This window comes from Pelodiscus sinensis, chromosome 10, assembly GCF_049634645.1.
Source record: "Pelodiscus sinensis isolate JC-2024 chromosome 10, ASM4963464v1, whole genome shotgun sequence".
Lineage (NCBI taxonomy): Eukaryota > Metazoa > Chordata > Testudines > Trionychidae > Pelodiscus > Pelodiscus sinensis.
Window position 1 is genome coordinate 40528139 of NC_134720.1, and position 14875 is coordinate 40543013.

General features: G+C 41.8%; 1 protein-coding gene across 9 annotated transcripts in view; it reads left to right on the plus strand.

Annotated features, from left to right (window-relative positions):
- The window catches only part of ECT2 (epithelial cell transforming 2), a 67644-nt gene that overhangs the window by 18610 nt on the left and 34159 nt on the right, over nucleotides 1-14875 (plus strand). For 5 of the 9 annotated variants that reach the window (XM_075937964.1, XM_075937963.1, XM_075937967.1 and 2 more), the window contains 7 exons: nucleotides 5-135; nucleotides 2860-2975; nucleotides 3345-3407; nucleotides 3971-4193; nucleotides 4315-5103; nucleotides 6134-6270; nucleotides 6910-7033. In XM_075937964.1, the coding sequence (XP_075794079.1) occupies nucleotides 5-135; nucleotides 2860-2975; nucleotides 3345-3407; nucleotides 3971-4193; nucleotides 4315-5103; nucleotides 6134-6270; nucleotides 6910-7033 (1583 nt within the window). The remainder of the gene's footprint in view (nucleotides 1-4; nucleotides 136-2859; nucleotides 2976-3344; nucleotides 3408-3970; nucleotides 4194-4314; nucleotides 5104-6133; nucleotides 6271-6909; nucleotides 7034-14875) is intronic. The other 4 variants (XM_075937968.1, XM_075937970.1, XM_075937969.1 and 1 more) reach the window with 1 other exon arrangement.

Below are 14875 nucleotides of genomic sequence, written 5' to 3' on the forward strand. Positions count from 1 at the left end.
TAAGTGACTTCTGTGCGGCTGATGAGGAATTCAGAAATGAGTTCAAGGTTCCTCCATTCCAGGACTGTGTATTAAGTTTCCTTGGATTTTCTGATGAAGAGAGAATTAACATGGAAGAAATGACAAAAATGCAAGGTGGTTATTTATCATTTGCAATGGAATTTATACTAAATGCATTTTTAACTTGCTGACTTTTTTTTTTTTTTTTTTTTCTTTCTTGCAAGGAGCTTTGAATTGGTCTTGCACTTGAAAAGCTACATTTAACTTTTTAGATCTCTTTGGGCTTAAATAGGGCCCTACCAAAATCATGGCCATGAAAAACAAGTCATGGATAGTGAAATGTAGTCCCTCCCTCATCGCCTTTGAGGCCGGCATTTCTCAAATAGGAGATCCTGACTGAAAATAGAGTTGTATGTGTGTGGGGGGAATATCGCGGTATTGCCACCCTTATTACTATTAACTCTTCAGAGTTGGGCTGCCGGAGAATGGCGGTTGCTGGCTTAAGGACCTAGCTCTGCAGGTAGTAACACAGAAGTAAGGGTGCTAGTAGTGCATACTGCTAGTAGTGCATATTCTGATAAATTTGTGACACCCACACAACTGCTCTTTGGGCCAGGACCCCTCACTCATAACGCCATGAACTTTCAGATTTAAGTAGCTGAAATGAAATGTATTATCATTTTTTAAAATCCTATAACTGTAAACTTGATTAAAAGGGACTGTAAACTTGGTAGGGCCAGATGCATAAAGCATGAACAAGCAAAAACAAACTTTTCTCCCACACTCTGGATTCAAAATGCTTTACTGTAGTTTTTTTCCCCTCCCTCTCCCCCATTCCTTTTGTCCTCCCCCATCTAATGGTTAACATTTTAATTTTGAAAAGCTGACGGCATAGTTAGAATTCACTGGTGCATTGTCCAGACAGGTGGTCTGCTCCATCAGTGATAATTATTCAGAAGCTTGTGTGTATGTTCAGTCTTGTGTGTTGTGTTGACTTTGCATAAGTAGTCCAACACAGCCGACTTCGAGAACACCCCCCCAAAGACCACAAAATCAGATAAAGATCAAAGGCCCCTGGCCAGCTTTGTCAAATGAAATATAGTAATAGTTGTCAGACTCTATTGCACCACTATGCATATGTACTCCTTACAATGGACATGGCTCAGTCAATGAGACACTACCCTCTAAGTTCGACAAACACAGCCCCTTCAAGACGCAGCTTTAAATACAGGTTCAAACAAGTTATATGTCACTCCTGCTGTGTCAGGTTGCTACCCTCTGATGTTACTTAGATATCACCTTGCACCTGGTGGATCTATCAATTTGTGTTTCCACCATGCTATCATTTTAGACCCTTTCCTGAACCAGGACCAGTATCTCTGGGGAGTGTGCGGGTACTAAGGTCCTTTTTAATGAGGAATTGTTTCTATCCTCTAGAACGTGCTTTCAACTTATGCCTGGTACCAATTATTATTTTAGAGTTGGTACCTAGTACCAATTACTGTTCTACACTTGGGCTATTACCAATTAGTGTTTTACACCAACAGCCCTGTTCTTAAGAAGTTCTGTGAGTAGAGGCCCGCTTCTTGCTCGCAGCTTAGCTTTGCTTTATATTAACAAAGTCTTGATCATTGTTTGCTAGGGCTCAACTAGGTCTGTGATACATGACCTTATACTTCAGGCCCTCATCTTACTACAGCTGGTTAAAAAATATTCAATGTGTATGTTTAAGTACTTCTTACACTAAGTTGTATTCCACAAATATTGTTCAAGTGCTTCTTGAATCATGTAGTAGTGCTCAATTTTTTTTATAATGTACTTGCAAGAAAATGAATAGCTTATATAGAATTCATGGCCAAATAGTTGTTTCCCTTCAGTAGTGTAATGCACAGTAATGAATATTTTGGCTGACTCAATAGGTTTAAGGTCTATTCTTACAGTGCTGTGTGTGTGTGTGTGTGTGTGTGTGTGTGTGTGTTAGGGATGTTAATGACTAATCAACTAGTCGCTCCCCCACCCTTGCTTCCTCTCCCCCTCCACTGCCTCTATCAGATTGAGGCAGCAAGGAAGGAGGCCAGGGGGGTACTTCAAAGTGGCAGCATCACCTGGGGTCAACTGCTCCGTGTGGTGCTGCCGCTTTGAATGCCGTGGGCAGCCTGGCATCTGACTCCTTGCAGCGTTTCAAAGAGGCAGTGCCGTAGGGAGCCCAGAATCAGCTGGGGACTCCAGCAGTGGTGTTTCAAACCGGCAGGGCTGCACAGAGCCCAGGGTTAGCTGGGGAGTTCCCAACTGACCCTGGGCTTCAGTGCTTTAACCTTTGAAGTGTAGCAACAGCCCATGGGCTGCAATGTGCACAGCTTCCAATTTGAGGTGGTTGTGTTTAAGCAAGCTATTTCTGGCTTGCTCCTAAGTACCAATGTCTTTCTGGGAGTCTTGTTATACTTTCTCAAATATGTTCTCTAAGCTATTTAAAAATAAGTGCTCCTGCCCCCTGAGTTCCAGGAGAGTAGGAGCTCAATCCTCTTTTTAAAGAATTTTCACCATCACAGAAATTGTAACTTGTGTGTCTATAGTCCTCCCCTATATAAGTTCTGCAGATGGGCTTATCAAAGCTGTCCTGTGAAGCTGTATTGCGATAGAATGTCTGCTGGTACTATCTTCATTCCAGAGTGGGGTGTACTGCAGGGAGTGCTGGATACAACTGTCTCAGCTTGCTGACCAACTCCCCCTTATTTGTGTCATCTCCCCAACTTTATTATTCCTTCTCCTTTCATAGTAGTATTGATACTACTATAAAATATATCTTACCGAAACTTTAAATGCCTGGTACTTCAGTTAATTTAATTTTTTGTATTCCAGGTGGGCGGTACATGCCAGTTAGTGATGATAGATGCACACATCTGGTGGTTGAAGAAAATACAGTGAAAGCTCTCCCATTTGAGCCTCCAAAGAAACTTTATGTTGTAAAGCAAGAGGTTAGTGTATACAGAAGCTCTTAATACTAGAACAGGGGTGGGTGATAACTTTTGGTAAAGGGACACTTCAGGAACTTGGTAAGTCGTCAAGGGCCTCACTCTTCTATGATATTAATGGAGAGGATGTGGGATCTGGGGCAAAGGTTGAGAGCAGAAAGTAGATCAGGCTATGTGATTGAGGTACATATTTTGCCCACCCCTGACTGTGTGTTCTTTTTAAAATTATTTAATAGATGAGCAATAATTATATAGTTACACTTGGAAGATTTTATTTTTTTTCAGACATGTAAATGATATTCAATATCGCAGGTCAAAAGATTGTATCAAGTTCTGAAACAAGTTATAGAAGACTCTCTTTTCTCCATATAGTGGTTCTGGGGAAGCATTCAGATGGATGCCAAAGCTGGAGAATCCATGTACTTATTTGAAAAGGTATGCTAACCTTTAGTAGCACTGTAAAATGTTGACTCTAAAAGCCTGCATTTGCAAATACTTATCTTGACTACTGTGAATTGTCCATTGAATCTGATTACTTACACTTGTGCTTAACTTTAATACTGTAAATATTTGTAGGATTAGGGATTAATTTGGATGCTGATAACTCATGACAAAGGTATATTTCTAAAATTCCTGAATTGTGAGTGCTTCAAGACACTAAAGGTTAAACATATGATATACTTGGCCTTTGCTTGCTTAGTGATCGCTTCATGGTGGTCTTGCAGTTATGCAATGCAGAATTTTTAAACCTGGAAAAACAAATTCATATTAGCCTTTTTAAAAAAAAATCCTGCTCTTAATAAGCTAAGGGATATGGGTTATTATCCTGCTTGCTGTGTAAGTATTGTAAAACTTTCAACTATTCTGTTTGACCGTTTACTGAAATGGGTAGCAACTGTCCTGTGTAGTCTATATGTAATCTTTTCTTTAATCCTGTACAGAATCAAGCTGAAGACCATGATTAAAAGTACTAACTAAATTTTAATATCTAATTACAGCCTGAGAGTCCTGAACTCAAAAAGTCTGTGTCCCAACTTTCTCTGAGTACTCCAAATAGTAATCGCAAGAGACGACGCTTGAGAGAGACCCTTGCACAGCTTGCCAGAGAAACTGACATGTCACCATTCCCTCCTCGGAAACGGCCCTCAGCGGAGCATTCCCTTTCTATGGGGTCTTTATTGGATATTTCTAACACACCAGAGTCCAGCATTGCCACTGGAGGTATAGTAGAAAAAAGATGTTTAAGCTTAGCAGTGTTCTTACTGTGCAAATTACAGAAGTAGAAAAAATGATTAGCTATACTATAGTTTTGACAAGTAACTACAGGCTTTCTCCCTTTCAGATTATGCAGGGAGCAGAATAGGAGCAAGAAGCTCAGACACAGGTAGAGGTCAGGCCAGCTGTCGTCATGTCAGTAGATGTAGTCATACATGGAGGAAAATGAGGAAAAAATACACCTTTACCAAATTTACATTTGAATATAATGCTACTCCAAAGCAGTGTGTGAATCCTCTTGAAAGTCTCCAGCAAACAAACAAGGTAGCTAGTTGCAGGTCATCTGGAAACCTAGGCAATAGCATACTTGGGAAAGAGACAGTATCAAAGCTCCAGAAAAAGATTCTTTTTCCAAAGGAAAGCGAGATCACTGTAAGGCCTACTTATCTTGGAGTCTTGAACGATACTCTTGCATCATGTGAACATCCGGTAGGGACAAATAACATATCAAAAATGTCACAAGACTATGAAGAATCAACTTTCTTAACTTACGTTGACCAATTAACTAACAAAAAAACTAAAATCTCTGTGTATGGTTCTTGTGGAAGAGAGAAAATTGCAAAATTCACAAATCCAGTCCTAGAACATGGATATCAATTCCAACTTACAAGAGAGATATCTGGAAATACTACAGATGTAAATATTAATGACCTGACTTGTATGAATGCCTGTGACTATGTCCAGCAAGTGACCTGTGGGCATAGTCATGAGGAAAAGGACAGCAAGGACCAGTGTAGCTTTATAGATGAAACATCTTTGATAGCGGAGAGTAACATTTTAGTAGGAGACTCTGAACTTCCTTCTGATTCAAAATCAAAAGCCAGTTACAGTTATACCAGTGTTGCACCAGTGACAGGTAAGAGTACTTACTGCAGGCACAGTAATACTTAAGTTGATTGGTACAAATTCAGAAAAATTATAACTGTTTAAAGGGGGACGTTTAAGCCTCCTTAGTAATTGTACATCATCTAGTTGGGGTGTGACCATGTCAGCCTTCAAAATTTACAGAATACTCCAGTCTCTGAATCGGTATTCAGAACACCATTAGCTGCGCAATTATTTCCCCAGGATTCTCTCCTCTAGAATAGGTATTTCCAAGCTTTTCATAATGTGGATTGTATATGCTATTTGCCTGTTCATTGATAGTTGTAAGCATTTGTCATGAGGTAAACATGGAAAAGTAATAATAAAAAATATTTGCTTTCTTGGTGGCTTTTTTTTTTAATTTGCCATTCAGCAGCTAAAAATAGGGAGGAACCTTCATATGAACAGGCAGTTCTCTGAACCACTAAATACTTTTGAGAACTACTCCTAAGGAATATAAAATTGGAAGCTTTAAAACTGATCACAATATTTCTCCCTAGCTTTATGGATAATATCAATAGTGTAATGTTGCTGTATTATGGCATGTGATGTCAAAGAGCAATTTGTGTTTAGACATGGCCCAGCTCCACAGACACCTTACTGTGACAGAGCTGTACTTCTGCAGCTATACCACTGTAAGGTCTCCTGCTGGTATAATTAAAGCAACCCTAACTAGCATCAGCAGGAAAGAGTTTTCTGTCAACATAGCGCTGTCCACACTGGCACTTTTTGTGGGGAAAGGCGCGTCAGGAGTGGGATTTTGTGTTTTCCCTCACTCCTGATTGTTTACACTAGTACTTTTGTTAGTAAAAAATAGAGTGCTACTAATTAATGGAACAAATATGCTCCATATGTCAAAATATTAACCTTTCTACAACTTTTTATATTAAAGGGGGTACGCTTAACAAAAACAGCTTAGTATAATCTTTCTAAAAATCTTGAGAATCCTCACTGAAAAACAAGAACTTCCTGGAGAGATTTGTTTAACACATTTCTAAAGTAGTCTATTTCCTTTTCATCAGAAACACCAAAATCATGTGCAAAGCCTTCCAAAAATTCAACTCCTCTGCCTTCAAAGCAGTCTGCAAGATGGCAGGTTGCAAAAGAACTCTATCAGACAGAAAGTAACTATGTAGATATTCTGACAACAATTATTCAGGTAAGTTAGTGTTCCTATTACTGTATCTGAGTCTCACTGTTTAATTTTCAGTTTCACCACTGATTTGCTAGGTTGATTTAGCCTCTTCTTGGAAGATCTTAAAACACTTAATGAGCATTTATTAAAGAGTCCCTTTTCTTGACGTAATTAAAAAAATCTACCCTAATGAACTGGAGAGAAGCATAAGAATTGAAGAAAAGGAATAGGTTCATTATGCCTTCTTAAACTATAAAAACAGACTTGACTAAAATACTAAATACCATCTTTTTTAGATCTCGTTTGCAGTAATTGATCATACATTTAAGAATGAGCTCAGAGATTCAATTATACATCACTGTAACATAAGTTTTTGCCCTAATTTTCTAATGTGGCTATAGAATTGAATGGATTTGGTAATGGATGAATTTAATGCTTGTACTTTTTGCCACATGTTAAGTAGTGGGTTTAAAACAATACACTCCAGTGAAGTGTGGGGATAAAGAGAGATGCTCTTGTCAAGGTTATGGTTATAGAAAACACTACAAATCTTTCCTTCATAGCAATATTTCCATTTTGATAGAGTGGGTAATGTATATTCTCACCATTAAGCTTTCATCTCTGAGATATTCTGTTAAATTTTCTTTTTACTTACTTTCACAGTTATTTCAAGTTCCGTTGGAAAAGGAAGGGCAACTTGGAGGACCTATCCTTGCACAGGAGGAAATTAAGACCATATTTGGCAGCATTCCAGACATCCTTGATGTGCACGCTAAAATGAAGGCTAGTTTTGTCTTGCTTCTCTATTTTCCCTCCTTGTATAATTTGTTTTCCACCTTGACTGTGTGTGTGTGTGTGTGTGTGTGTGTGTGTGTGTGTGTGTGCGCGCTGTAACAATCAACATCTGTTGCGCTCAGTTTGAGAGGCTATTCTTAATTTGCTTACATTGTATAAGGCTGTCTGGTTCAGAATAATTGGGTGCAATGTTCCATCTAGAGTGGGCTCTATTTCAGGACTGGTGAATGATGTGGAAATCTAAAACATTATTCGGATCCTGCATGATCAAAGGCACTGTATATTTAAGGAGGTGGGACTTGTAGGCTGAATGTAGAAGGCTTTAGACCAGGGCTACTCAACTTTGGAAGCCCCTGGGGGCCAGAATGATACTCACAGCACATGCTGAGGGCTGCAGCTGTGGACTTTTTTTGGGAGGGTGAGGGAGAGCCGAGGGGCAGGGTCTTTGACCTGTGCCCAGGTTCTCAAAGATAGTCTACATTAGGCTAACTTTCCAGAGTTGAGCACCCAGCAATGTTTATTGGAGTAAAGAGCCAAGATGAGAGAAATCCCCCCAGTTATTTCTTAGTAAAAGTTTCTCGGGGGGTGGGGTGTGTGTTCTCTGGCCCCTTTAAGGAGTCTACTTTTGGGCAAACTGTTCAGAGGGCCTAGGCATTCATCCCTTTGTGAAAATCTTTCCCCTCTAAAAAGTGGTGTCAGCTACACACAATGTCATTTTTGAAAATCTGTGTAAGCTTCTATCTCTGAAGATTTTAGCCTGAAACAGTCTGAACTGAAGTTTGAGGTGAAACCTCACTCAGCCTCTTTTCATACTTTGACATGCAGATTGATCTCTAAATGAGACTAAGCTCTTTGCTGTGATGACAGATGGAGCCATAACACATTTTGTTTCATCAGGAGATTCAAATGAAGAGTTTTTTTTGCTCTTATAGCTTTAGAACAACTTAGGCATCTTGCAGTTGCATACCATTTCAGACTATTCAAATATAAAAATAAGAAGTGAAAACCCAAAGCAACCCAAAATGGCATTTCAGACTACTTGTTTCCTTCTCAAAGTAATTTTTAATAGTCTTAGAAATGATACTGTATTTTGAGACATAGTTATCAACACATTAACAAGGTTGCCCACAACATACTCCTCCAAGTAGGTGATGATACAAAACTTTAGGTGGAGGAGGTGATGGTCATTTGCCTCTTTCTTCTGGTTTTAGTCATACGGAAAAGGAAGAGCAGCATAGGAGCAAGATACTCAAGTGACTTGCCCAGGGCATAGACCAGTGGTAGGCATCCTAAGACTTGTGGCCTATTGCGGCTGCAGATAGGACCCCTGTCCCCCACATGCCTTTTGGGCACTAGAGTCCTGCTTCTCCCCTCCCTTCCAAGACTTGGAGCTCCCTGAATATACATACAGTTATTCAAGCTCTGGAAGAGAGGGGGACAAGTAGGGAACAGAGCACAAAATTAGTGGATTCATCACCCTCCAAGTGCTGGGTGGGAGAGGGAGGAGTAGGTAAAGTGCAGGGCTCCTCTCCCCCCTCCCTCCCCCACACACTGCAGAAGGTGGGTGTTTGGGTTGCAAGTGAAACCACAATGGGCTGTGAGTCACAGGTTGCCCGCCATTGAGAGGAAGTAGGGCCACTCATGCAGCCCACTCGCTAGTTTTGGTTGTCGATGACTGGCATAGACTAGAGGTGCAAAAGTCTAGGATTAGACAATGCTAACTACCGTATGGAGCAGTGTAGAAACAACAGCGCTTGAAATATATGATGGACTTTTTCAGTATCTGGTCAGGATACTCTTGGAGTGTTAATACACTGTGACATCAGCAAATGAGTATAAACCTGTGTAGCATGTGTCATGCTAGACCTAAACTTGGTAAGAAAGGGGAAGGTTTCTGTGATGCTCTGGTGCATAGCTGACCAGATCTGATGCAGCTGAGGGATCTATAGCCAAGATAAATAGGACTCTGATGGCCCTGATACTTGAGAGACTAGAAAGAAGACTTCAGTCTCTGCCATAGGACTTCTGTTTCTTTGGTTCCCAAATCCCTGGATCTCACTTTTGAAGCATTCTAACTTGGTCAGTCCTGACCTCTGAAATAGCTAAGCCACAAGGAAAAATCTCATGCTTCTGTGTCCTCAAGAGAATGTGAGATAGGGTTTCTGTTAGTACGGTCAAATAACATGCAAATCTTTTGGTTTTGGATCAGAAAATCCTAAATCAGACTAAGATTCTGATTCAGGGTAAAGTCCTTGCCTAAAAGTTGTCCCTGTAGGTTCTAAAGATTTAGCAATATCAAAATCACCCTAGACCCAGGAGTAACTTCATTACCTATGCCAATGTCACCATTGTGGTTGTGCAAAAGTAGATCTCTTGGTGGGACAGCAACAGGCAAGAACCCTTCCGTTCTCTTAGGAGCTAAAAAGAAATCTACTGCTAGTTTTCATTCTCACATCTCCTAGTAGGGAGGATTATATTGGACAGATTTGTCCATAGATGCTTCTCTTCTGCTGCAAAACACCTCCTATTAAAGTTCTTTCTCCTTTCTCTATTTTACATGCGCCAGGCCCAATCCATTTTTGTCAGATCTGCAGCCTGAGGAAGAACTGGGTTATGTTAGATGTATTGTGTGAGGAGAATGCACCTTGTATTCACTCTTTAGTAGTCATCTTTGTGTACAAGGTGTATCGGTAAAAGGTGTGTAGAAGCTTTATAAATCCAGTTAATCTACCCTGTATAATGTTAAAAGTAGATGTTCAGACTTGGGTAGCATCAGACTAGTCAAACACACTCCTTTTCAAGATAGGTCAGTGTTTCTCTAAATGGTTGTTTAAACTAGGGTTGTAAAATCCTATTTAATTAGTTAATCGGTTAACCAATTAAAAGGCAAGTGAGCGAGTTGAACCCTAATCAGCATAGCGTAGAGTGGAAGAATTACTTCTCGTGTCTTGCATACAACACTCCTATTAATGCATCCCAGAATGTGTGGGTGTTTTGTTTTTGTTTTTAAACAGTGTCACACTCTTGACTCATATTAAGCTTGTAGTCCACTATAATCCCTGTCAGTCCCCGTAATACATGAGGTTCGAAGGGATGCCGGAAAGGATGAGACCACAACTGGGGGCTTTAAAAAGCACAAACTGATTTTATTTTGATGGCGCCAGACAATCATCAGAACAAAAATTAAACAGATTGCCAGACAACACAAAACAATTCCCTGAGGCTTTTCTAAATCACAATAATTCCCAATAACTGCCCAGGGGTTAGGAACAGTTGAATTAACACTGGTATTGTCCATAGGGCTGATTATTTACACAACTTTATACAAGGAAACAGTAAAAAGCCTAAACCACAACTATTTATAAACTAACTTAGTAACTTTTTAGCCGCTGTCACTTGACAAGCAACAAGGACAACTAAAAAATCAATTAGGATAGGGATGATGGCGGGGGGGTTATACCAGTTCTGGAGACAGCAGGAACACAAGTACCGGTCACATGCTCATAAACTATCTCCACTCGGGTCGATCAACTCGGAGTACGCTCAGTAAGACTCGAGAGCGGGGGGTGCAAGGCGTCTGGGTGATCAGGCCAGGCGTTCACTCGATGCGAATCCCCAGTGAGAGAGGGGCTGCCTGCCTGTTTTATTGCCTGTGAACTTATCACCCCATAGGTTGGTTTTTTGCTGCAGTGGGTGGAGTAGCAGGCCTGAGCACAAGTCAGCCCATTGGCTGATCTTTCACTGCAATGGGTGGAGCGAGCAGGGGAAGATTATTAATTTACATGCCCTTATATGGAAAACACTCCACCTCACAGACAGAGCCCCCTATACCAGCCTTAGAGGTATTACAGGCTATGGCTCCCTGCGACGGGCAGCCATTGTTGTAGTTCTGACTCGGACAATCCCTAGATCCCTTTTCTGCAAATATTCCTTCCTAGGCAGTCACTTTCTATTTTGTATGTGTGCAACTGATTATTTCTTTGTAAGTGGAGTACTTTGCATTTGTCCTTTATTGAACTTCATCCTGTTTACCTCATCATTTTGAATTATTATAATAATTCTATTCTCCAAAGCCATTGCAACTCCTCCCATCTTGGAATCATCCCCAAATGTAATAATTTGTTCTTTGCTGGTATCTAAAATCATTGAAAAAATCCAATGTAAATGAGCTTCCATGGGAATCCTTTCTAGCATGACTGTAAATCAGTCGTCATCAACCAGTAGATCGGGATCTACTGATAGATCTTGGAGCCTCTGACAGGTTATCCCTGACTGGTTTGGCCAGGAAGCTATCAAGTACTGGCACTTCAGTTGCCACTCTCCATACTATCATGCTGCTCCTGCCCTCTGCCTTGGATCTTCCCCCTCTAGGAGCCTCCTGCTTCCTGTGCAAGGTGTGGGAGGGACAAGAGGGGGGCGCTGGTATGTCAGGGTGTCCCTTCTCCCTCCCACTTCTCTGTGTAGAGATAGGATACAGAAGGGGAGGAGGAGGGAGTTTGGCAATGCAAATCTGTGTCACACACACACTGTGCCTGTTGTTCTCTCAAACACACACTCTCCGTCACACTCATCTCCTGACCTGATACGTATGTGGAAAGGAGGGGGGGTTCTTGTTACTGCTTGCAAAGTGTGTTAGTTTTGGGTTTTGACTGGTCTGTGCACTTCATCATTTTTATTTCTCTTACACTTAAATTTAATTCTTTGATTTCTAAAACACCTAACCTGTCATGGCTGAGTAATTATCCGTATGGTAATTGCTGCTCCTGGAAGTGGCTGGCATATCCCTGCAGCCCCTGAGAAGGGCAGACCAGGGGGTCTCCACATGCTGTCCTTGCCTGCAGACACCACTCCTGCAGCTCCCATTGATCAATAACCGGGAACCGTGCCCAGCAGAAACTAAGGGTTCAGTGCCTGTGGATGAGGGGCAGCACATGGCGCCATGGAGCCATTGCTGTACATGCCAGCTGCTTTCAGGAGTGGTGCAGGGCCAGGGCAGGAGTAAGCTTGCCTTAACCACACTGCTCCACAACTCAGAAGCTGTCTCAGTTGAACAGTGCCCAGTCAGAGCCTGCTTCCTGAACTTCTGTCCCAGCCCTGAACCACCTCCTGCCCCAGATGTAAGTCTCCTTGCACCTGAACTCCTTCCCAGAGCTTGCATCATGAAATGCCTCCTGGTCTCCAATCCCCCCACCCTGGGCTAAGCCCAGATCCCCTCCCACACTCCAAACCCCTTGGCCCAAGACCAGAGCCTGCACCCCTACCCCAGCCTGGTGCAAGTGAGTGAGGATGGGGGAGGAAGAGGGATGGAGTGAGCAAAATGAGGCCTCAGAGAAAAGGTGGAGCAGGGGTGGGGCCTCAAAGTAGGGGCAGGAAGGAAGTAGGGCAAGGGTATCTGGGTTTGAGGTAGATCTTGGATTGCACTTAAATTGAAAAAAAGTGATCTTGTAGTTGGGGACCACTGCTGTAAACCATTGACAACTACTCTCTGGGAACGATTATCCAGTCATTTACGCACATAAATTACAGTAGTCTCATCTATGTTGTATTGCCCTAGTTTATTATTGAGAAGGCCATGAGAGACTGTATTAAATACTTTCTAAAGTCTAGGGGTACGTCTAGACTACATGCCTCTGTCGCCAGAGGCATGTAGATTAGGCTACCCGACAGAGTAAAATGAAGCGGCGATTTAAATAATCGCCGCTTCATTTAAATTTACATGGCTGCCGCTTTGAGCCGACAAACAGCTGATCAGCTGTTTGTCGGCTCAAAGCGGCAGCCATGTAAATTTAAATGAAGCGGCGATTATTTAAATCGCCGCTTCATTTTACTCTGTCGGGTAGCCTAATCTACATGCCTCTGTCGCCAGAGGCATGTAGTCTAGACGTACCCTAGGTTAATCACATCTGCTTCCCCCTTACCACAAGGCTTATCAAAGAAAACTATCAGCTTGGTTTGACATAATTTGTTCTTTACAGATCCATGCTGACTGTTACTTATGACCATATTAACGTCTAGATATTTGCAAATGGATTCCTTAATTATTGGCTCCATCTCAATACAGAAGTTAAACTGATTTGGTCCATAGTTTCCTGGGTGGTTCTTATTTCCTTTTCCTTTTTATAGATGAGCTATATAGTTGCCTTTTCCGGTCTTCTGGAATTTGTCTGGTTTTCCATGACTTAGATTATAACTAATGTCTCAGATATGTCCCCAATCACCTCCTTGAGTATTCTAGGATGCATTTTTATCAGGCCCTGGTGACTTGAAGGCCACCTAACTTATCTAAGTAAATTTTAACTTTTGTTCTTTTCTTATTTTAAGCTTCTGAATTTCTCACTATGTTAAGAGTCCAGTCAGGTGTCCAGTCACTACCAGACTTCTTGGTGAAAATAAAAACAAAAGTCATTAAGCGCCTCTCCTATTTCCATATTTTCTGTTGCCCCCCCCCCCCTCCATTTGAGTTATGGGCCTACCCTATATTTATCTTCCTCTTAATATATTTGTAGAATGTTTTTGTTACTTTTTATGTAGCTAATTTGAACTTGTTTCGTGCCTTAGCATTTCTCATTTTATCCCTACACACTTTTCTTAGTTTGTATTCATTCTTTGTAACTTGATGTAATTTCACTTTTTGTGTGATTCCTTTTTCATATTTAGATTATTTAATATCTCCTGATTTAGTCAGGGTGGTCTCCTTCCGTACTTCCTATCTTCTTATGCAATGGAATAGTGTGCTCCTGCACCCTTAATAATATCTCTCTCCAAAAGCTGCGAACTGTCTTCAGTTGTTTGTTCCTTTTTCCATGAGACCTTACCTGCAAATTCCCAGTTAGCTAAAGTCTATCTTCTTGAAATCCATTGTCTGTATTTTGCTGTTCTTCCTCCTACCATTCCTTAGTATCTCACTCTTATCATTTCATGATTACTTTCACCCAACTTCCACTTTCAAATTCTCAACCAGTTCCTCCCTGTTGGTTAAAATCCTATCTAGAACTGCCTCCCATTAGCTTTCTTCATCTTCTAAAATAAAGTCTCGAAATATATTCCAAGAAATTACTGGACAATATGTGCCTACTGTGTTGTTTTCCCCAGTAGATGTCTGGATAGTTACAGTCCCCCATAACCACCAAATTCTGTGCTTTTGATGGCTTTTGTTGATGGGTCCACCTCTTCTACTGGTTAAGAGATCTGTAATAGATCCCTACCATGCAGAGACTCTCAACAAATCTGTCCTATTTCCATCTCAACTTCAGTCCAAGTGTGTACTTTACTCTTTTAAAAAAAAAAATCTTCCATTTTTCCCCTGCTGGTCATTCCTGAGCAAGCTGTACCCTTCTATTCAATATTCCAGCTACATGTATTATTCCACCAAGTCTCTGTGATACCAGCTGTCACGGTTGTGTTTTGTTTACAGGCAGTCCCCGGGTTACGTACAAGATAGGGACTGTAGGTTTGTTCTTAAGTTGAATTTGTATGTAAGTCGGAACTGGCGTCCAGATTCAGCTGCTGCTGAAACTGACCAGTGGCTGACTACAGGAAGCCCGAGGCAGAGTTGCTCTGCCCCGGGCTTCCTGGAATCAGCCGCTGATCAGTTTCAACAGCGGCTGAACCTGGACGCCTGGGACAGAGCAGCTGGGGCGCTGCCAGGTAGGTCCCCGCAGCGTCGCACTTCGGCGCTGCGGGGACCAACACGGCAGCACCCCAGCTGCTCTACCCCAGGCGTCGGCGAGAAAAGCCTGGTCTGCTGGAGGGAGAGGGGGGGTGCTCTAGGGAGACGCGGAGTGGTATTTCTCAATGGGGAGGACGCGGGCGGCGGGACTGCGGCACGTCTGGG